The following is a 22,375-nucleotide window of genomic DNA, read 5'->3' on the forward strand; positions in this document are numbered from 1 at the left end:
TTATCCTGACATAACCTAGGTTTATAATAAACGTTTTAAATTTTGTTTTTATTAAAAAGACAGCAATCACATCACAGAGCTCTAAAAATGAAACATAATTTCCACTAGGTGGCAGTAGTGAGATTGGCTTTTTGTAAAGTAATAGAAGAAGAAGCTGCGCACTAAGTATGCGCCAACGGTAAGACGGAGGATCTCGTTTTTATTTTAGCACTTTTTTTCATATTAGCAACAAAAAAAAAAAGAGTGTAAAACTTTTTCAGTAAGTGTAAGCTGGTGTATAATTTAATGAATGGAGGAAGGAAAATAGTTAAAGCCCGGAGACCCACTAAGTTCTGATTCTTGAATTCATGACATTTCGTGATGGCATCAGGTATGTCTTGGTTTTCACATTACTTTTGTTTTTTGTTTTTCCTTTTGCTCACTTCCACTCGCGTCGCGTGTTTTGCAGAAGATGAAGTGAACTTGCTGGTCATCGTGGTGGACGTGAATCCGATCTGGTGGGGCCAGCAAGCTCAGCGTGAACCAGAGGTTCCATCACTTCTTTCTCTTTTCCACCCCATAAATAATCTACTACATGAAAAGCATAAAAGTGAAAGTAAAGGACAACACATAAAATATAGATCTAATCCATCAATTAAAAAAAAGAGAAACGCAGAATTTACGAAAACAAAAATTGGAATAATTAAGAATTAAACGTAATTTTGATTGATGCCTTTTTAAATAATAAACAACCACACTAAAGTCAGGATGTGTTTATTCTCGTTGACAACTTTTGAAAAATATTGTTTATAGTTATACATACGTTTGAGTACAGCTGACCACATCCAAATTGATCTTTTCCTTTTTCAAAGGATTAGATCACTTCAATGGTGCTTCAATTTTCATCTTGATTTCTGAAGCACGGTATTTTAAATGTGAAATTTCATTAAACTAACAGTTGATATTTATGTATTCATAATTATAGGGATAAATCTGATGAGCAACCCAGAGATTGAGATTGTAGCATCAGTCTGGAAATGTCACTTTCTAAATAAACTTCAGGTTTATTGTGTACCTAGTATGCAGTGGGGCAAAGAACTATTTAGTCAGCCACCAATCGTGCAAGTTCTCCCACTTAAAAAGATGATGAGAGGCCTGTAATTTTCATCATATTTTCATGTAGTTTTCATCATACCTAAACTATGAGAGTCAAAACGAAAAGAAAAAAAAACAACAACCAGAACATCACAATGTCTAATTTTTAAAGAATTTTCTTTTTGTAAATTATGGTGGATAAGTATTTGGTCACCTACAAACAAGCAGGATTTCTGGTTCTACTGTAAGAGGATCCTCTGTCCTCCACTCGTTACCTGTAGTAATGGCACCTGTTTGAACTCGTTATCTCTATAAAAGACACCTGTCGACAACGTAAAGCAGTCACACTCAAAACTCCACTATGGCCAAGACCAAAGAGCTGTCTAAGGACACCAGAAACCAAATTGTTGACCTGCACAAGCCTGGGAAGACTGAATCTGCAATAGGTAAGCAGCTTGGTGAGAAGAAAACAACTGTGGGAGCCATTATTAGGAAATGGGAGACATACATTACCATGCACTGATAATCTCCCCCCATCTGGGGCTCCCTGCAAGATCTCATCCCGTGTTGTCAAAGTAATCACAAAAACAGTGAGCAGAAATCCCAGAACCACACAGGGGGACCTCGTGAATGACACGGAGAGAGATGCGTTTTTCAGAGTGACAACAGTCTCAAACACACTGCCCGAATAATGAAGGAGTGGCTTCATAAGATGCATTTCAAGTTCCTGCAGTGGCCGTTACAGTCTCCGGATCTCAATCCCATAGAAAATCTTTGGAGGGAGTTGCAAGTCTGTGTCACCCAGCGACAGCCCCAAAACATGACTGCTCTAGAGGAGATCTGCATGAAGGAATGGGCCAAAAATACCAGCAACAGTTTGTGAAAACCTTCTGAAGACTTACAGAAAACGTTTGATGCCTGTCATTGCCAACAAAGGGTAAATAATAAGAATACAATAAGTATTGAGTTGAACTTTCTTTATTAACCACAAACCGGTACTTATTTTCCACCATAATTTATAAATAAATTGTTAAAAAAAAATCAGACAGTGATTTTCTGGATTTTTCTTTTCTCTTATTGTTTCTCGTAGGTGAAGGAGCCGGTTTAGCTCGTGCTGGTTTGCGGCGCCTTCCGTCCGTGAAACCAGGGTTCAAATCCGGGCTGCTCCCTGTTTCCTTCTCTACTTCTGTGCCGGTCCCAAGCCCGGTTGCGTTGAGAAGATTGCGTCAGGAAGGGCATCCGGCGTAAAACATTGCCAAGTTTACCATGCGACTTGTTCGCTGTGGCGATCCCTGATGGGAAAAGCCGAAAGAGGAAGAAGTTTCTCGTAGTTGAGGTTTTCCCTATGAAGAAAATTACAGGCCTCTCATTTTTTTTTGTGGTAGAGCTTGGTGGCTGACTAAATACTTTTTTGCCCCACTGTATGTTTTCATGGTGACTAATAACACCTTAAACTAACTTCACTAAAGAAGAATTTTAAAACCGCTAAGTATGTGGTTTTTATTTATTCTACATCTATTGTTTTGATGCATTATATCCTAATTTATTTCTGTTGAAAGTATAAATTGATAAATGCCACAGATGGCTTTGTTAAAAGCCAGAATGGCCTAACAAAGTTAAAAATCGGACTATTAACTGAAGTAGGGCTAAAGGAAGCCCTCATGACCTTTTTAATGTATTGGATCCACAATATTTGAAATTCGACAATATATATTGGAGAAAAAACTGTTTTCTCTCATTGTCCAGTTCACTCTGTCCAAGTGCCTGGATGGAGTCATGGTGATGGGAAACTCCCACATGGCTTTGACCAGAACAAACAAACTGGCTGTTATTGCCAGCCACTGCCAAGACAGGTAACTTTCTGTTTTTAACATATATTTAGTGCAAGCTAATAGTTTCACTAAAACTGAAATGTTTGTTTTATTGAAATCGTTTTAGTTTCCACAGATAAAGTACCGACTGGTTAATGTTCTGCTGCTTTTATGGCTTCTGTTTGATCTCTGTCCATTCAGTCACTTCCTGTATCCCAGTAAGAGTTTGGGAGGAGGGGGCGGAGCTGCAGAGGACACATCCTCCAGCAGAGACGGGAAGTACGAGCTCCTGGCCGTAGCCAACAGTGCCATTGCTGAAGAGATCCGAAATGTCCTGTCAAAAAGTAAATTACACGCATTCTTCTTTTTAACCCTTGTGTCCATGGATTACATGAAATCTTTCCACCTTTATCCACTTTTGTCATGGTAGGGAGAACACGTCAATGCAAGGTTGGGGTCATCTAAGGGTTAAATGATAAGCAGACAAAGCTTTCTTTGCTGAAAATGTGTTGTTATAGTCAAAATAATAATTAAAAGTGTGGTTTGAGTATTTTATTTAATCAATGCTTGTAATTCTTTATAGCTGAAGTGAGGGGCAATTCCACGGATACTCTGTTGGCCGGATCTCTTGCCAAAGCTCTCTGCTGTATCCTTACAATCTATTCTGTTTGTTGTCGTTCTAAAAAACAAATCCACACCAACAGTTTATTTTATAATACCTCTGTGGTCACATCATATATGGGATGAAGTGTAAAAGGGCTAAAAATACTAACATACTTTTGCTGCTTATTTGAAAAACAGGTGGAAACTTGTGTTTTTTCCCTAAGAATTGCCCAATTTTTGTTTCCCTGATGAAAAGAAGCCGGTTGGATCTTCCTATTTTATAAAGTAACAAATGTTAATGTGAGCTGTTTGATACATTTTCCTTAATGCTAATGAATACAGATATTTACAGGGTCTCAAAAGAACTTGACGGTAATGTTACTCATTTTGGACTAGGTATTGACTTGAACTTGTTGTTTTATTCCCTTACAAAATAAGTTGCGTTTATTTGTGTTTTTAGTTGGACAGGAGATTAAATCAAGAATACTGGTAAGTCCTAAAGTCATTTGTGAGTGTTTCTGACAACGTCAGACCCTGAGCTCATCTCCTGTCTTGGACAGGTGATCAAAGCAGCTGAGGACTGCGCTCTTCAATACATGAACTTCATGAATGTCATTTTTGCTGCACAAAAGCAGGTAACTTGGAGAAATCAGGTTCACGTGTTTTAATCTCCACTCAATATGCACTGTTTTTGTTAAATAAACGTACTGTCAAATACGTCAGTGACAACTTTAATATAAAGACTTTGACGTCACGCTGTAAAACCAGATATGATAGAACTTTTTTTTGTTTTAACTACATGCCACTGTGGGCTTTGATCTGGTGTGAATGGCCTTGTGTGTATGTGTGCGTTTGTGTATAAAGTCATCATAAAGGAATTTTTGTCTTCTTTTTGAAACAGAACATCCTGATAGATGCCTGTGTTTTGGACTCAGACTCAGGGCTTCTTCAGCAGGTACTTTTTTTTTTTTCCGACATGTTCATTTAGAGCTTAGTGTCACCGTTTACAGCACAAAGAGGATTGATCATTTTTGAACGGATTACTGCCAGCTGATGTGGGTTACAACAACATTCAGGAGGACCGAGTTTTGCCTCCTTGTTCTTCAGTTGTACAGCATTTCCGCTACCAGAGCTGAAAAGAGGTTTTTGTTTCGTTTTCTAGGCTTGTGATATAACTGGAGGCCTGTACTTGAAGATACCTCAAAAATTAGCTTTGACTCAGTATCTTTTGGTAAGAGTGAATTTTCGCATTGCTTTGGTGCAGCACATGTGATTTAAGGTCCATACTTTTGTGTTTTATTCCCAGTGGGTGTTCCTCCCAGACTCAGAGCAGCGTTCCCAGCTAGTATTGCCACCCCCTGCGCATGTAGATTACAGAGCAGCGTGCTTCTGCCACCGTAATCTCATCGAAATTGGTTATGTATGCTCTGTTTGTCTTTCAAGTGAGTGATTTACTGCCACACTATGAGGTCTCAGCAACAAATTCCCCGTATACTGACACTTCATTCTCATCTCTTCTTGAAGTATTTTGTAACTTCAGCCCGATCTGCACAACATGCGAGTAAGTGTTTTTCATTTCCAAGCTACCAAATCCGGCTTTTAAATTGTACTGCCAGTAAATGGGACATTTAGCACCAATTGAACTTTGTGCATTTAGACTGTTCAGTCTCGTTTTGTGTTGTTTCAGGACTGCCTTTAAAATCCAACTGCCACAGATGGTCAAACCTAAAAAGAAGAAACTCAAGATGCCTGCATGATTGCCCCTCCAATGTTATTCAGACCACTTCTTTGTCGTCACTTAAAAAAACTTTTGTAGTTTTAGATTTGTTGAAATTTTAAACGGGCTGGAAAATGCAAACATGTCAAGACAGACTTTTCACCTGTCATTCATACCAATGTCACAGACGACTTAGGAACATGCTAAGTTAAATATTTTTCAGCCCATATCTTAGTTGTTACTTGTAAATTGAAAAAACTGTACTTTTTGATTCAATAAATAAAATCTATAATTTTATTTGAATTAAAATTTCGTTTTTCTTGATTGTCTCAAAAGCATTATTGTGTGGAATCTATAGAACACAGGTTGCAATTTTGTCTTTTTTTATTATTTTAGATGACATTTTTAACACTGCAAACACAAAAAAGTTCTTCCCATTACATGAAAAGGGGTGAAAAATCTAATGAAAAAAACAAGCCAAATTCAATCAAACAATTTCAGATTATTGCAAAGCATTTGCATTTTGTTTTAGATATTTTTCCTTATTTTATTTTTTCTTTAATCACTGTATCCTAAAGTCAGTCACTAATTTCAACCAAGATGAAGAATATAGAAAAATCTAAATCTATTTTTGTTATGCAGAAGGGAAAACTAACAGTCCCAACTTTTGCAAATGCAGAAAACTGTCTGCCAAATATTTAATCTCAAGTGTTCTTTATTGTCCCATATTCTGCTCTTGTATACAAAGTCATTGGGAAATCACTCAAAAAGGAAAGTGGGGGAAAAGTTCCAGAATGTAAGTTGTGTAGTTTATCTCTGGACAGGAACAATGTTGCATCTAAAAAATGAAAAGAGAAACATGAACAGGTTTTGACTTTAGGTGTAGCTATTCAAAAAAAATCAAAAACAGCAATAAGAAAGTATGGTAAAGGATTGGTTTACCAGTATTTCATTTCATAAAATGGCTGTTTTTTAGCCCCTTTTAAATTTAGATCAAGCTGGTTCTACAAGAACTGATCCAAACAAGGGCTTGTAACAGTGAAGATGCTTTTTACTTACCCCAGCAGACCTCTGCCGGACCATCGCTGTGGGGTGAGATTCACCTGAACCTTTTGGCCAGCCCTTACAACCGTGACACGCAGAGCTTTCTGCAACAGAAACGCGATGAAGAGATTCCCATTTTAGTTAAATTCTTATGGAATTAACAGAAATTTGTTAAGAAAAATGTTTTAATTTGAAAGCAAAATACATTGTGGCAACAAAACAGACTTATTAGAAGAAAAATAGAAATGTTAATATATTCAATATAAACCTGCAGGACAACATCTAAACTTACCCCTTCACTGTGTTGCACGACAGATGCAATATTCTGGAGGTTCTGAAAGTTCTTGGTGTTTACAGAGCCAAACTCAATGACTTCATCTCCAACTTTGAGGCCCTTTTAAGGGAAAAAAAAGATATCTAAAGTAGTATAAATAGTTTCTTTGAGAATACAAAATAAGCTAAAATTCACTAACCGCTGCAGAGGCAGGTGAACCTTCAGTCACGGTGTCCACTTGTGCAAAAGGAGGAGGCAGGGTGACCTGCTGCTCCATGGGCTCCTCTGTGGCTTCTGCTTGGTCCTGTTCTCGCTTGGCCTTCTCTCGAGCGTGCAGCTTGTGCAGGGCTTCCTCTATCTCTGCCATGATGGCCTTATGGTCGTTTTGCAGACCTGAAAACAAAGAAATAACGTCTGTTGCCATAAAAGTTTAACAAAAAAGGGGGGAAATGAAGAAAAAAAAATACAGCAAAAATAAATAGTTAAACTAAAGAGTCTTTGCTGTTTAAAATTCTTATTGACTATAAGTTTTGAACTTTTGGTTCAAGCTATACAGGATCATGATCTTCGTCGGATTGTTGAATGTTATATTTATTTTCTATACACAACAAGCTCAATAAAATGTGTTTCAAAAATCTTATGCTTACATGATATGTTGTGTCTCGCCGTCCTGATTTGGTATAAATTCACATCCGCTCGTGGGTAACCCTCAGCGTCAACCAGTGGACCCTCAACTCCAACCCCCTGCTATAAAAAACCGATAGAATGATTGATTTTGGAAACTCGAAACCCAAAGAGTTTATGTAACTTTGTGTCCAACTTACGTCCTCTAAGACATCATAGTACGCCTTTATCTGCTCCTCAATTTCTTCTTTTTTTTTAATCATAGCGTTCACATCATCCATCGTTACATTTAACCTTTCAAGAGAGTTTTCTTCTGTCATCTTCATTTCTGCTGATGGCTATTAGCTCTGGACTTCCGGTTTGTGACGCACGTCTTTGTTATTGAACGCTGTTGACAGATTGATGCATTACCGCCACCTTTTGGTTGGGAGGGTAAACATTTTATTTTTTTTATTTCTTTTCGACATGAGAAAATTGGGAATTTAAAAAAATGTAACTACCTGATTCTGACATGACATCTGCGATGTGGCTTTTAAGTGCTGGTATCCTGTTTTTTAATATAAATTATGATTAATGCCGGCTAATGGGATGGACTGAGGGTGTAAGAAGAGCGTTGAATGCAAGAGGGATGACTGTGGTGCAAGGGAGAGAGGCTGCTCAGGACAGGGATGGGTGGAGAGAGCTTGTGTATGGATGAATGGATGGGTGTGGTAGAGGTCTGGTCTTGGGATGAAGCGGCAAGGGGAAACCAGCCTTGGCTGAGGCCCTGCTGTGGAGGTGCCCACACTGGAGTGTGCAGCTGACCCTGGTGCAGTGTGGTGTGGCTTAGACCAGGCCTCAGACCAGTCACACGCACATACACACACACACACTGAAGGAGGAGGGTTTGGGGAAGAGACAGAGGGAGCTAAAATTGTGTGCCTTGTCTAGGCTACCCCACCTTGGTGGGACACAGCCTTGGTAAATAAAAAAATAAAAAAAACAAAGCAGTAATTCATGTTTATAGATGTGTTGTTCCTCACTGTCTACTCAGTATCTCTTTAATATTAAACATCAAAAGTGACCGTAAGATTTCAATGTTGTTTCTTTCTACCGCTTCCAGATTTTGTGGGTTTCTAGGATTAAGAGGATGGCTGTGAAAACTGTGCATTCAAATGATGTTGGCAGAACGGACACATCTTTAAAAATATCATAAAAGGGACAAATGTGTGTGTTTGTGTGTGCGTGGAGGGGGGGTGGTTTTGTTTTTGCACAGTGACTACAATTCCATTAAATCCCCAAAAGATAAATTCCACTGTTTTTTTTTTTTAAATATCTGCAAGTCAATGCCCTGAACTTTCATTCTAATGCCCATTAGTAGGGTAAATTAATTATAATAAAAGGTTTTCATTGATTAAATTAAATGTAATTGCATCATGTAAGAATGATATTCTTAATCAATGTTAAAGCTACCATGGAGGAGACTTTTATTTTATTTGCTGATAAGAAAAATCTGTAAGGGAATTATCTTGTGCATATTTTGACATTGACAACTTTACCAAAACTGCTCCAGCACAAAATCAGCCTCAAAACCAGCCTCCATTAGTTTCCTTTAGTGAATCTGATGCTGCTCTACAACAGATAAATACATTAAAAGTCTGAAGTTCCTCATTACAGCATTTCTAGATATCCACAACTTTCATCCACTCTTCCAGAATAGAAATACTATTAAATTCATACAAAAATGTCTGATTATCTTTTGACTTTCTGGCATTAAAGATAACTGATTTCATACTATGTGACAAAGCATCTCTTCACTTCAGATCTTTGTTTAAAAAAAACATACATAGTTTCATTTTCCTTAGGAATCTTTCATTCCATTAGAGGCCAGATAAAACATTTTCTGCCCACAACATTCTAATGTTTTATCTGTTGATAAAGTCTCACATACATAAAAGTTTCAAAATAAAGGCATAAAACATTCAATCAACAAATATAATCTTTAATTTCTTAGTTCATACGAATATCGATTAAGATACATTTATTTAATGTTCATAAACTTCATATGCTGTAACCAACTTTTACAAATGGGAAAAATAAGAAACTGTGTCTCTGATCTGCAAAGAAAAAAAAAAAGATCATACAGCTGTAGCATAATCACAACCGTCACTTGTAGTGATCACAAAATTAATTTCACATTTCAATCTGTTATTTTGCAACATTAGAGTATATTCACAGTGAACACAGAAAACACCATTATGAAGTAGGCACCCTTAAGTGTCATCCCCCCATTAACCTTCCCCGAGTGTTCAGTGTAACTTCATTACAAGTTACTAATGTAACTATACCGGCAGGATTTCCCTGTCTTCATGTTAAAACATTAGTGCAAATTAATGTTAAAGTCATTACAAATCCAAATATGTTCAGAAATAATACAGAGAAATGTCAGGTGCCTTTAATGGATCCTTCTGGAGTTAGTTAGTGCGTGTGCAAATTTGTTAGATAAATAAAGTTTCTCCTGAAAGCTTAGTTCTATTCCTAGTTTTTGTGGAGGTTCTGGTAAGACAGTCTTTCATCTTCTGGAGCTCCATGATGATCCTGAAGCACCGACGCTGAGTGGTCTTCATCATCACCTTCGCTGTGTTGACCCTGATCTGATACTGAAGCCAGCTGTGAGACCTCAGCTTGTGCGGTTATCTCCACCTGAGCTTTGGTAAACTGGGCGGTTGCTTGGTCAATCTGACAATGAACATCTTGAACCCAGTTCTGGAGCTGCACACTGAGATCATCTACTCCTTGGTGAAGTTTCTGGTGTCTGCCTTGCAGCTCTTCCAACAGACTCTGTGTGTCTCTGGCAACGTGATGCCTCTTTGCTGCTATGGAGGGCGCACGCTGACCCCTCATGTAGCTTTCAAAATCTTCAGGGCTCAGGTTGAGAGCTGGTCCATCCAGCTTCTCAATGAAGGCCACTGCACATGACTAAAGAAGGGGGGGAAAAAAAGAAGGCAAAAATCAATCCAAACGCAGCTTTTCCGTTAGAAACGTCAAAGCTCACTTACCAGGTTGGTGAAGTAGTAGCCGGTCTCTCCTGCCATGAGACTGTGAGGGAGCCCAAAGCGAATCATGTACTGCATGTTGGAGTGCAGGCGGGGCGGATTGGCTTTGAGCAGCACATAGACCAGGCCGGACAAGAAGTCATCAGCATTAGCGGGCTCACTGCTGGACACAGCGAGCGCCTCAAAGATGTGCTGACAGCATTTGGATACGCATGCAAGTTTGTCCTGCGGGGCTCTTTTGGCATCCATTTCAATTATGGCTGTTAAAAAAAAATATTATTTTGCTTTTCTTCTAATGTTTTATGTGCATTTTTTTTACAGTGCAAAGCAGAAGTTAACCTGTTATTGCAGTCAAGAAGGGGTCTCCTGTGACTGGAATCTTCTCATTTGGAAAAGGAACACTCAACATTTGTGCCGTGATCCAGTTTAAGGAGCTGCGATGTGTGGAAAAATCACAACTCAGATTAGCGGTTTGGAGCAGAAACAGAACAAGGGACTCAAATAAAAAAAGAAGAGCTACCGTATCCGTCTTTGGAGAGCCAAGTCCTTCTGTTCATCGTCACAGCTGTCATGGCAGAACACCCATTTGTGCAGTCGTGTCATTATCAGCTTCTCTACATGCTCCATTATCTCAGTGACCTGAGCTTCAGGAAAACCTTAAAATAAAAAAGTCGATCCATCAGAGTTCCTGTTGGACCTTTGGATTTCGAGAACACCTGACAGGAAAAAACATGAAAAACTGCTTTGTACTCACTTCTAAAGTGCTCAGCAAAAGATTGGTAGAAGTCCTGCACAAGGTCCGACTGTTTCTGTACCGGCAGATCCTTTGAAGACAACAAGAATTGTTGTGGATTTCTATAATCTACTTATAAATCAACAAAGCAATCTGTCTTCAGGATTAGTCATATTCCAGTGAAGTGGGAACATTCCTGCATATAATTACATGGTAAGCCTTCATTGTGTTCAGGAAAGCTGTGCAGCGGGACTGCAGACGCTGGGATGGCGGGCTGCGCAAGATCTTTAGGAAACCAGGGAAGTCACCAGGTTCAAGGCTCTGGTAGGCTTGTAACATCTTTGTATGACTTTCTGAGGACTCTACAGAGACAGACAAAGGACATCATCCTGTGTTTATCAACAGACTGATATCTGAAAAAAGACACCAAATAGTTTAGTTAATTTTGGAAAACTTTTGAGATAGTTCATTTCCTTTAACAGCCACCTCAGAGACGAAATCCTTTCCTTATTAAAAAACAACAACAAGTCAGCTAAATCCATATTTATCTGTTTGTAAAGGGAAGGAGGCAGCTGCTGATTAATCGTCATATTTTTGGTGTCCTGACCTGAAGATGTGTCAAGTATTTCAATTTAGGCCCAAAGCATGTAAGGCAAACTGAAGCACAGCAAATGAGCTGATCGATGGTTCTCAAACACATAAACAAAACAAATAAAAATGCTTGGGATCCATCATAAACACAAAATATTATTTTAAACCACTGTGAGGTGGACTGGTCAAGACTGCTGGAAAAGACTAAGCAGGCAGTTCTAAAACTCAAAACAATACAAGACCTTGGGGAAAATGTGTGAACTATGGCTGGAAATGAAATTTGGCAAAATTATTTGGGCAGTTTACTTATCTGCAGTTACAAATTGTTTTCAATGATTCTAGCAATATAGCCGGACTATTTCTCAGGACATTGTGCTAAAGCATTTGCAGGCTTGTAAAAGACACAGTTATTATCAGTTAACCTTCATAATTTTTAAGAGAACCTTGTAGATTGTTACCATTTTGATTTCTTCCTGACAAGATCAAATTGTCTTGTTGTACATAGTTGTGGGTTTGACTTTTAAAATTTTTAGTTATTCAGGACACTTCCTTTTTGTATTTTCCAAAAGTGTTAAAGAATCTAATCCTAAGTGACATTTCAGACTTGATGGCGGTTAAGTCAAACTGCTTGAAAGGTTACCTTGAGGTTTGGGAGGAGACGAACTGCCCCAGAAGAGTCTTCTCACTGTGTTTATGCGACGACTTTTTTCAAAGTTCTTCTTCTCCTCAAATTTAGAGAATGTCGGGGATGCGCCATCGTCTCTTGGTCTGTAATAAATGTTAGAGTTACACATTTCAAGCTTCAAATTGTCTTCAATTATTCAGATTGCACCACAATTCTCTACCTAGCGTCTTGCCTCGGGGTGCTGGCAGAACGAGATCCATCTCTCCAGCACTTGGAGCAGAAGCCGTTCCATGCAGGATTTCCATAGAAACCACAGGCGTTTTTGCAGAGAAGCTCCTCCTGGGTCACATGGATCCCTCTTTGCTTTTCTGTCCACATTGTAGATCTCCCTTTCATGCAAACCACCCACGTGAGAAAACAACAGATTTTCACGAGTTACAAAGACATATGGCTACAAACAATTAAGATAACATGAAATTAAAAATGCTATTGTAAACTTTTGATTAAATACTTGGGTGGGGGGGTCACTGATGTGGACATGTCCCCAAAATATCGTGTTCCCACTTCAGGACAAACCCAGGTCTCTACATTCCATCATTTTATTACTTTTTATCATGGTGTGCGTATGTGTGTCTGTCTGTGTGTGTGTGTGTGTGTGTGTGTGTGTGTGGGTGTGTGTGTGTGTGTGTGTGTGTGTGTGTGTGTGTGTTTGGGGGGGGGGGGGGGTTGGAATGTTTGTCTTGTCATCTTGTTTTTAAATTTCCTTGTATTTTATGCACAACACTTTGAGTTACATATGTTGTTGTAAAAGTGCTGTATAAATAAAGATTGATTCGATTTGATAAATAAATTGTAAACAGTGTCCTTTACTGTACACGGTCCCAGTGACTGAGATGTGTACTTCTTTATTGTAATTTTGTTTCCCAAAAAACCAATGTATTTATTTAAATGAGATCCATAGACACGCGGAAGTCAGAATGACAGTCTGCAGTCTATTTTTTGTTAAGTTAAAGGAAAGACATTTTAACGAGTTTATGACAGGTCAAACTCTGTTAGATAATCAATGTAAAGCCCGATCAGCTGACTGTCAGTCAAGAGAACCGGGGGCAGAAATATATACGACAGTAATATCAAATCTGACAAACGTTGAACGGAAAAGCACAAAGCTAGGCCTGTTTTAAAATTAAAATCAAAAAGAAGTGCTTACCTGTCAGTCAAAGAGCGGGTAAAACATCACAGAACTCCAGTGACTTATGGTAACTGCCTTATTAATTCTACCTCCCCTTATCTTAAACCCGCGACATTTACCATGAAGAAAGCGACAGCCCTCTACCCTTCGAGTGGATAAACAAACTGGTGAAAATGTTATTTAAAAAACAAATCTAGTTGGAAAACACGAGACAAGTGGAAAGCTTGACACGTAGCTGGATGAGGAACAGGAAATACGTAGTAGCTCTTCGCGGAAATGACTGATGAAAGAATCCTTTCAAAATAAAAATTAATGTTGCTCAATGGTGCCCATGATACATATTATTCGATTGGCCGTCACTTGACTTACGACGTAATATATATATATATATATATATATATATATATATATATATATATATATATATATATATATATATATATATATATATATATATATATATATATGCGTAAGCTAACTTACAGCCTCATGGAACGCCTGGACAAATCTAAGAACTCAATTATCATGTCTCTGACTGATCCCAAAAGAAGCTCATGCCGCTACACTTCTGCCCTAAGGAAACACTGGATACAGCGATTATACTCTTTTTAAGTTATATCTTTTTACTTTTTATTATAAATACTGTATTTGTATCTTATGTTTTATTTTATTCTCTTTTCTTCCTATGGACCACCTGAGTCTGAAATAAAAGTTTGACTTATATATATATATTGGTAACGCCCAATGTACACTTGTTAATTGAGTCAAAAATGCATTATGGCAGCGCAAATATATACACGACATAAGAAACGAATGCTCGCATCACATGTGAAATTTCCAGAGCCATGGCAAAACTGGGTTCTGCATTTAATGTCAAAACGTTTATTCTAAAGCTTGTACCTAGAATGACTTTGGAGCGTTATATCCAGCTTGATCTATGACGGTTCATATTTGAGTGAATGAATAAAAAAGCTTTTTTCCCCCTCCTAGTTTTTAGCCCCCCCCCCCCCCCCCCCCCCCCCCCATGTAAAAAGAGGGGAAAATACAATAAAAAAAGAAAAAGTTAAAAACAGAAATGAGAAAACAAGCTAAATTAATATTTTGAACTTGCACATCACTCCATTTACCCATTTTATATCCGTGATAATTCACTGACCAGATGCCATTGTTAAATCTACATATCCTTTCAAAACACATCTTAAATGTTCTCAATAACAACCATAGGCTGCTGAATGACAACACTTTTTGGAGGGTTTTTTTCTTTCACATACACAACGAATGTAAGGCTGCATATAAAAAGCCTGAAGTAGCTTTTAGAGATTTTCCTTTCTTAAAAAAAGGACACCAGGCATTCTGTGACACGCATTTTCTTTAAACAACAATTCATTGACTATGTTTATAATCTCATTCAAATTTCCGTTTTTCTCTTTGAAATAATCCATAGCTAGCTTTCTGATAAAGTTTTATTTGTAAATAAAATACAGTTTGGTGATGGTAAAAACAGTCGCATTTATTTTTTCTTTAAAGTTATGAAGCCAGATTTAATACCACAAGGTTTGGAAGGGAAGCAACAAATAAACGGTGGCCTTTTAATCTGAAAAGTTGAGCCGGAAACGCTTTGTGGTACCAAAGTAACTAGGCAACGGAACGCTAACTCAGGTGATTTCTGGGGATTTCAAAGATCCGTTGTTTGTCTGTTGAATGGTGAATTTTGAGCCTAAACGGGAAATTTCTATAACATTACTCATATTTTATGGTTTTTTACAGTGTTTTCTACGATTTTTGTAGACTTTTAATGTGACATGTTTTCTTTCAATGTTTTAAGTGTCATGTAACTAATTTGGCTTTAATGTAATTTTAAACTTGCTTTACCAACAGAGCTCAAAGTTTATTGTCTCGCCAAACGTGTCAAGCTCTTGACATCATGTCAGACAAAGAAGACGATAAGAGCAAAATTGAAAGCCAGCCATCTACAGGCCCCATCCAGGACCGTGGAGCCACAGCTGAGGATGAGGATGAGGAGGAGGAGAAAGCAGAGAGCAAAGACACCGCAGGCTTCAGTAAAGTGGAAAACAAGGCCAACAATTTGAATGTAAATGCGAAGTCTCAAGTCTATACAGCAACTAAAGACACACTCTTCTCAAAGAAGACATCTGTGTCTGAAACCCAAGCATTAGTAAGCATGTTTTTTTTGTTTTTGTTTATGCTCTTATCTATTGATTACATTTGAATTTGATTTTTTTTTGTTAGAAAATAATGCTCTTAAATGAAGACTTTCAATGGTTCATGATATCAATTGCATGTTTTGCTATCTAGTCACCAAAGTGGGTATTCGGGATAAATCCAGATTTTCCTGTCTTCACTCTGCAAGACAAGGACCAGCTGGTTCTGCTTTATACTTCAGGATTCGGGATCATATACAATCACACTTTAAACGTCCAACACATTCTGCAGGTACAACCCACTACAATGTTGAAAGACATGGTCTTTTGTTTGGATGAGTTTTAAAAAAGTGAAAGAGGCAATATGACGGAGTGATTATTTTATTGAGAACCTTTAGGATAAGCTATTTATATTGTATTGTCATAAAAATCACTTTCACTTGTGGGATTATCAGGATGTTTGGTTATTACTTATCAAATTTAGAGCAAATACAATAACATTGTTATATTTCTGCACATTAAGGTTTTTATAAAAAACGATAAATAACTCTTGTGATCATTTTGCTTCATCTGTGGGGTTTCTCGATGCATATTCCTTCAGCAGTGAAGGTTTTTCCCACTCTTTACCTCTCTAGGGTCACTCAACCAACATCTCTTGCATGTGTGTGAGTGAAGACAGACGTTGGATTGCAACAGCAGACTGTGGGTCTGAGAGCATGGTCATAATCTGGGATGCTTATTCTGGGTAATGATTGATACTTAAAACATATTTTATTAAAAAGTTGTCTTTTAATTCTTGCATTTGTCACCTTTTCAGTATTCCTGTTCAAACATTATTCAATTGTCATCCTGCTGGAGGTGTGATTGCTGTGGCATTTTCAAGCGACACTAAACATCTGGTAACTCTTGGGCGTGAAAAAACTCAAGTGAGTGAAATATAACTGAGATTAACAGATTTATTGACAAAAAAAAATCAAACAAGTTTCAAATACTTGGGGATTTTTCTCTTTCAAAACCTCTCAATCCTTTACAACAGCATTTAAAAAAACAGGCAAGGTTTTGTCTGCTGCATAAAATATTGCTTTGAATAACCTTTTCATGATGATCTTTTTTTAGTGTGTGTGTGTTTGGGATTGGATCCCAAACTCACAAAAGCCTGTCTGCTTTACAAACATCCATCCTGAACATGGTTTTCAAGTAAGAAAGCATTTTTTATGTGCATTTAAAGTGTTTGGACTGAAGAGAGCTGGTGATAAAACTCCTTGTGTTTTTATTTTTCAGACATACGTCGCCTGCAGGCCAACTGACTGCATTCAGCTCCTTACTGGAAGTGAAAGCCATGTGCTGTTCTACAGCATAGTAAGACGTGTGCCAAAAATGCACAAACATTCATGCATCATGTTCTTGTCCTTTTTCACACACATTGTTAGGGGGCACTTAGAAGCTTGATTGAAAGTTTTAAAAAAAAGACAGAAAACATTTAAAGAATTTCGTATAAAATGAAGAACATGTTTTTAATGGCAGTTAGTTTGGTCCTGTCTGAAATGTTTTTAATTAATCAATCATTCTTGTAAACTATTGCAGCATTTTTTATAAATGTCACAATTGCTTTTCCGTGGGTGAAATGAACCAGTAATTCTAGATAGTTCAGAATTACTGGCAGTAAAACTCAGCTATATCCTTAATCGCTTTTCCACAGGTTGTTAAACAGTCTTCCCTGTCTTGTAACATTATGTAACAAATAAAAAATACATGTAAGCATTTCTGTCATGACACTAAATGTATTTTTTGTTAAGTTAATTTATTCCTTTTAAAGTGGTTAGTTTTGTGCCGTTTTGATCTGACCCAAATACTGTTAAAATAGTTTTGCATTTTTATGTTTTATTTTCAAATTTAAAACTTGTACAATGACCATAGAAACCTCAGATGCTAATCCAAGTATGAACGATTTGGATCAGGGAGATACTCAAACTAATAATATTTCATTAACAACCACATCACAATTTTTCTATCTTTTTCATATAGAAAGGCTTTTACTCTCACCCCCCTCTGGATATATTTTTTTAATATTGTCCTATTTTTTTTAAAGCATATGTCCAAAATAAAATATTATCATATTTATACGTAGTATTTATTTGAATTTTTACTTTAGTGAAAAATCTACACGCGTCTTTCTGTCTCTTTCTCATTGAAAGTCATCCCAAATTTCTGTTTGCTTACCGAAGACATTTTTTTTAGGTGGAAAGAAATTTACAGTACTTGGCACTGGATCTCAAAAGGGTAGGCATTAAAACAAAATATTATCCAATAACATTTATTTTTTAAGAATTTCACAGATGCTTTTGCTCTTTTTTGCAGTTCATGAAGGCAGAGAATTGTGCTGCTGGGAGTGCAGTTCTTTTACCTGACCCTCCCAGAACCACCCACCGCTCCAACGCGTCTGCCCCTTGGTCTCTATTTCACCTGAGAATGCCACAGATCCTGACAGTCATCGGTCGGGACATTGTTGTGTGGGAAGTCTCTGATGACTTAGTCAAAAACCAAATCGTGTCAGACAAAACAATCGTGCCTCTTTGTCTACAAGACAACCCAATTACTGCTCTAACCATGGCTGATGGGTAACCGAAGCCAGAAAAGTATTCACTGTGGCTTCTTTGGAACTACTTGTTCATATTTACGTTCTGTTTCATCTAATCCCCCACAGCCTCATCATAACAGGAGACACGAAAGGAGATATCTATTTTTATGATGAAACGTTGAGTCTTCTCTTATTGTATAACAAGCTCAACTTGGATCCCATCGCTTCCATTTCGTTTACCAAAGAGTGCAAAAAAGAACACAAGCAGGACTGCATTCTGGAGGACGAACCAGTTGTAAAGGGGTAAAAGCAATACATGCTTTTGAATCCAAAAATGTGGTTAACAGTGTTAAAGTCATAACTGCATTTTACCCATTCCTTTTGTTATAGGAACCTTATAATATGTACAGTCAATTCCACTGTCCTGCAGCTGAACACGCAGAGTCACAGCATTCAGACTCTGGTACATCAGGAGCAGGAACTGCACCACGCAGTTGCATGCCACCCCAGTGAGCCTTTTGTGGCATTGGGCAGTCAACAGGGTATTTTAAAAGTATGGGATTATAACAAAAAAACAGTGACCGGCCGGAGGCTTTTTGAAACGGAGGGGAGCATCCAGTGTGTCTCTTTTGACCTTAATGGTAAACCAGGAGATTCATGTACTCTATTACATGCTAGCGTTTTGCTCCTATGCTTGTGTAAAGCTAAAATAAAAACTTGTTTTCTCTCTAAACAGGAATCTACCTTGCAGTTGGCTTCAGCACTGGATCTGTTCAGATACTCAATGCCAACGCAATTCAAAGTGATTCACCTGAGTCCTTGGGCTGCACTAAAGACAGCATCCATATAATCGTCTTCTCTTCAGACTCTGAGTACCTTGCAACTGCAGTAAGCACATCTGCAAAATGTTCATATTTAACATAGTTATACTGGACTGTTGTTAAAACTTTGAACATACAAAACATGCTGTTAATCGGATGTTTCCAGAATGAACCTGAAGAGCTTTCATTTAACTCTAGTATTGAATATATATATTTTTTATTATATATCATTAAGGATGCTGGCAAAGCTGTGACAGTGTTCCACCTGCAGAAAAAAGAAGGTTCTCAGCGTCAGTGGATTTGTCTGGACAGATACCACTCTCACTCCAAGCCCATCACAGATCTTCTTTTTGGGCTCCATTTGGACAGCACCTATCCAAGACTGCTCTCATTGGGAATGGACAGACAACTGGTCAGCCTGCTTTGGTGGTTTTTACTATTTTCTACCATGGTTTTTGATTTTATTTTTGCAAATTTACTACATTCTGTGACTTGTGCAATAGGTGGAGTATGACCTGGAAAAGAGCACTGTGGGCCAGCTCGTCATCAAGAGTTCTGATCGCATTGAACAAAGTGCTGTCCCATTGTGTATGGCGTGGTTTCCTCCCCTGACAACAGAGCAGTTTCTTCTTATTGCCTCAGACCAATACAAGATGAAACTCCTCAACAGCATAACCAAGATGTGCAGGTCCTTGGATCTTGTGACTTTCTGTCACTTATGAGTGTTGCTGAAAATCCCAATTGGACAGCATAATAACATGTTTGTAACATTTTCTACCCAAACAGAAAGACTGTACAGGGCCCAACATTTGGCTCTCCTATTAAGCAAATGATGATTCTTCCAAAGCATAAAGAATCCAAGATAAAGTCATATCACCTGGCATTCATCACAGAGGATAGGGTCAGTGTGTAATTTCTTAAAATAGAATTTTTTCACATCACTTTACAACTAAACGAGCTGTATGTGCCGTAGCTTGGTCTCCAGATTTTGCCCCCGGATGGGAACCCATACAAGTCCACTGCTTTGATCTGCCATGCAACAGGAGTGTCTTCCCTATCCTCCTCCTACGACGGGAAATTTGTTTTTACCACAGGAGTTTCTGACTACAGTTCCATCATGTGGGAAATTAATCTGAAGTAAGGATTAGTCATTTAAACTTCAATAGCAGAGAAACTGTGTGAGCATTTGAGAGTTTTCTAAACAGAATTTCTCCTTTGTGTGATTCATAGTGTGTTAGAGGCTGCAGCTGCTTTGGGTGGAAATGACATGATTCCCTTTTATTCCCAATTGGACGGAGGGCAAGAGGGCAAGTTTTATAGAGTGAGTTGTATTTACTGAACACTTGGCAAATATCTTCTACCAAAATGCGTTAAAAACATGAAAGTAAAAGTGTCTTTCTTGTCAAGGTCCTTGGATATTCATATGTGTTGAACAGACACTGCTCATGTTTAGATTATTTTTATTTATCACAATATTTTGAAGTTTTAGCTTTTATTGTAATTACAGTTAAGAGTAATTCCATTTTTAAGGGACTTCAATGGCACAAGTCACCACGTCTAACTTTTTAAAAACAAAACAACAGATTTTCCCTGTCAGAAATGCACATAAAAAATATCAGTGTAGAAACAGATGTTATGACTCAAGATCCTCATAAGGAGCATCTTTTAAAATCTCCAGTCATCTCCTTAGTTTTCTTTTTTGTCGGCCGATCATTTTCTTTCCTAACAAAAAGTAGTCCATCACTTCCAAGAGCAATTTAGTGTCTTCTCTGTCACTGGTACACTCTATAACAAAATCATCAAGCTATTCTGAGAGATGATGAGACTTTAAATTGCACAGGAATTATGAGTTGTAGAAAATGAAAAATTTGGAAAGAGTTCAGTCATCTCAGCTGATCCTGTCCCAACCATTTTCTCAGGCATATCACCCTTTCCTTCAATAAGTAATCAATCCAGTTGCAAAGACCTCCTCCATGTGCATTTTCGGGAACTACTTTACAGCAGTGAAAGCTGAATAGTGTTGAAAAAATTCAGAACATCCCAAACAGTACCATGATCTTCTTTGAGTCACAAGCCTCTACCGACTGCAACGACTGGAAACATTTTTTTTTTTATGTAGAGAAATATTTATGTTTATTTTAAAGGGAAATCCTCATATTTATACATGCAACACAATAAATATCAGAAAAGCCCCATATGAATGTCAGAAGTGATGATTAAATGTATAAAATGTGTTTGTTTCCTAAGGATATGGAGGATTTTTTCTACTACTGTCAAATCCGTCACTATGGCTCCAGCTTGATGAGGAAACAGCCAAAGCCAACAGAAATTCCTCTGTCAGAGGTTCCCTCCTTAATGAGAGCTGTGGGCTACTTTCCTACTGAACAAGAGGTATGTCATAGAAAACATCAGCAAATTTTATCCTTCAAAACGAAACGGTATGTTGTTTTTTTTCACCAGATAGAAGACATGCAGAACGAGATCAAGTTCAGCAGGTTTGCTGAAACTGGAAAGTATGTAACAGACATTGACTTACAGGAGTTTATCAAGTTGTACGTCAACCACCGGCCAGCCTTTGGCGCCCCTAGCAATGAACTTGTTCAAGCTTTTCACGTTCTTGCTAAGAGCAACAGTACAGGACAACCTGTTCTGCAGAGACAGGAGCTGCTAGAACTTTTACAGGCTCGAGGTACGTTTAAATCAGAAAAAAATGTTCTAATGTATTTCTGCTGTCTTTATAACTTGCATGATGCATGTCTTATACAATTTTTTTTCTTACTGATAGGGGAACAGATGACCATGAACGAGGTGGAGGAGTGTTTTACCACACTTTTAGGCCTCAAAAAAGAAGAAATTTGTAGGCATAAAAATTATGACTTCAATTTAAAAAATAAAACAAATAGAAATACCTGAAAGAGTAAACAATCTTTAATTTTCTCTTGCAGGTGAAGAACATTTACTGGAGAGAGAATTACCAGAGGAGATTTCAATGGAGATATTTACAGATCACATCTTGGGCTTTCCTCAATCAAACAGGAATGAAGGAAGCAGATCTCCTCCACCACAGTGATTAATAAGACAAGAAGTCACAGCGGGCTGCATACACGTTATCATTTTGACTTTACTTTTGTTCCTTTGTGGGTTTTTTTTTTAAACAGGTTCCAACAACTATCATTGTTATAGTTCATGTTTGGAGTGCCAGCACAAGTTTAAAGGTGGTGATTTCAGTGGTTGAAGTCAATCAGGAAACCGTACACACAGTTTTTAGAAAATGTTAGGGGGCACATATTAATGAATTTATGTCAGGAATCTATTGAAATTTGAATATAGAGGCATTTGACCAATGTCTGGACTTTGGACATGCCTGTTGAAAACATTTCTACCACAAAGGGCTCTGTAAAAATAAACCAACCACTGACAAGGAAGACAAAGGTAAAACAGAATACACAGCTGATAGTCCTACTGAATAGACTGTTAGAATTAGTATTATGGCA

At 37.8% G+C, this 22,375-nt stretch overlaps 4 protein-coding genes across 9 annotated transcripts; 2 read left to right on the forward strand and 2 right to left on the reverse strand.

Annotated features, from left to right (window-relative positions):
* The first annotated feature begins 135 nt into the window (after positions 1 to 135).
* gtf2h3 (general transcription factor IIH subunit 3) lies at positions 136 to 5,514 on the forward strand. Of its 2 annotated transcripts, none has more exons than XM_020705883.2 (13): positions 136 to 369; positions 445 to 528; positions 2,821 to 2,927; positions 3,087 to 3,229; positions 3,469 to 3,531; positions 3,831 to 3,860; positions 3,949 to 3,977; positions 4,049 to 4,123; positions 4,390 to 4,443; positions 4,651 to 4,719; positions 4,795 to 4,930; positions 5,013 to 5,049; positions 5,176 to 5,514. In XM_020705883.2, the coding sequence occupies exons 1-13, from the start codon at positions 361 to 363 to the stop codon at positions 5,243 to 5,245; spliced, it is 906 nt and encodes a 301-aa protein (XP_020561542.1). In that variant the 5' UTR covers positions 136 to 360; the 3' UTR covers positions 5,246 to 5,514. The 2 variants fall into 2 exon arrangements, with proteins under 2 accessions (XP_020561542.1, XP_004072398.1); XM_004072350.4 differs by having other exon boundaries at positions 137 to 370; positions 449 to 528.
* Positions 5,515 to 5,755: 241 nt separating this feature from the next.
* On the reverse strand, positions 5,756 to 7,522 carry psmd9 (proteasome 26S subunit, non-ATPase 9). 2 transcript variants are annotated; one of them, XM_020705884.2, is made up of 6 exons: positions 7,348 to 7,522; positions 7,171 to 7,267; positions 6,723 to 6,916; positions 6,542 to 6,643; positions 6,265 to 6,353; positions 5,756 to 6,043 (listed from the first exon to the last, which is right to left on the reverse strand). In XM_020705884.2, the coding sequence occupies exons 1-6, from the start codon at positions 7,471 to 7,473 to the stop codon at positions 6,016 to 6,018; spliced, it is 636 nt and encodes a 211-aa protein (XP_020561543.1). In that variant the 5' UTR covers positions 7,474 to 7,522; the 3' UTR covers positions 5,756 to 6,015. The 2 variants fall into 2 exon arrangements, with proteins under 2 accessions (XP_020561543.1, XP_004072399.1); XM_004072351.4 differs by having other exon boundaries at positions 7,171 to 7,270; positions 7,348 to 7,520.
* Positions 7,523 to 9,107: 1,585 nt separating this feature from the next.
* Positions 9,108 to 13,587, reverse strand: LOC101158703 (rab5 GDP/GTP exchange factor). 2 transcript variants are annotated; one of them, XM_023958414.1, is made up of 9 exons: positions 13,339 to 13,587; positions 12,364 to 12,520; positions 12,147 to 12,274; positions 11,126 to 11,277; positions 10,937 to 11,006; positions 10,703 to 10,838; positions 10,522 to 10,616; positions 10,186 to 10,442; positions 9,108 to 10,105 (listed from the first exon to the last, which is right to left on the reverse strand). In XM_023958414.1, exons 2-9 carry the CDS (start codon positions 12,507 to 12,509, stop codon positions 9,665 to 9,667), a joined length of 1,425 nt encoding a protein of 474 aa, XP_023814182.1. In that variant the 5' UTR covers positions 12,510 to 12,520; positions 13,339 to 13,587; the 3' UTR covers positions 9,108 to 9,664. The 2 variants fall into 2 exon arrangements, with proteins under 2 accessions (XP_023814182.1, XP_023814181.1); XM_023958413.1 differs by having other exon boundaries at positions 12,352 to 12,520; positions 13,339 to 13,586.
* A 1,324-nt stretch (positions 13,588 to 14,911) lies between these two features.
* wdr66 (WD repeat domain 66) lies at positions 14,912 to 22,050 on the forward strand. 3 transcript variants are annotated; one of them, XM_020705889.2, is made up of 21 exons: positions 14,912 to 14,979; positions 15,199 to 15,496; positions 15,637 to 15,774; positions 16,118 to 16,227; positions 16,300 to 16,408; positions 16,599 to 16,679; positions 16,764 to 16,841; positions 17,721 to 17,762; positions 17,841 to 18,100; positions 18,187 to 18,363; positions 18,451 to 18,701; positions 18,797 to 18,948; positions 19,117 to 19,293; positions 19,385 to 19,569; positions 19,668 to 19,782; positions 19,855 to 20,018; positions 20,112 to 20,202; positions 21,129 to 21,272; positions 21,342 to 21,570; positions 21,667 to 21,738; positions 21,827 to 22,050. In XM_020705889.2, exons 2-21 carry the CDS (start codon positions 15,245 to 15,247, stop codon positions 21,949 to 21,951), a joined length of 2,952 nt encoding a protein of 983 aa, XP_020561548.1. In that variant the 5' UTR covers positions 14,912 to 14,979; positions 15,199 to 15,244; the 3' UTR covers positions 21,952 to 22,050. The 3 variants fall into 3 exon arrangements, with proteins under 3 accessions (XP_020561548.1, XP_020561547.1, XP_023814183.1); XM_020705888.2 differs by having other exon boundaries at positions 14,964 to 15,024; XM_023958415.1 differs by lacking the exon at positions 14,912 to 14,979 and having other exon boundaries at positions 14,990 to 15,496.
* Positions 22,051 to 22,375: the final 325 nt, after the last annotated feature.

The sequence above is a fragment of the Oryzias latipes genome, chromosome 9 (assembly GCF_002234675.1).
Source record: "Oryzias latipes chromosome 9, ASM223467v1".
Lineage (NCBI taxonomy): Eukaryota > Metazoa > Chordata > Actinopteri > Beloniformes > Adrianichthyidae > Oryzias > Oryzias latipes.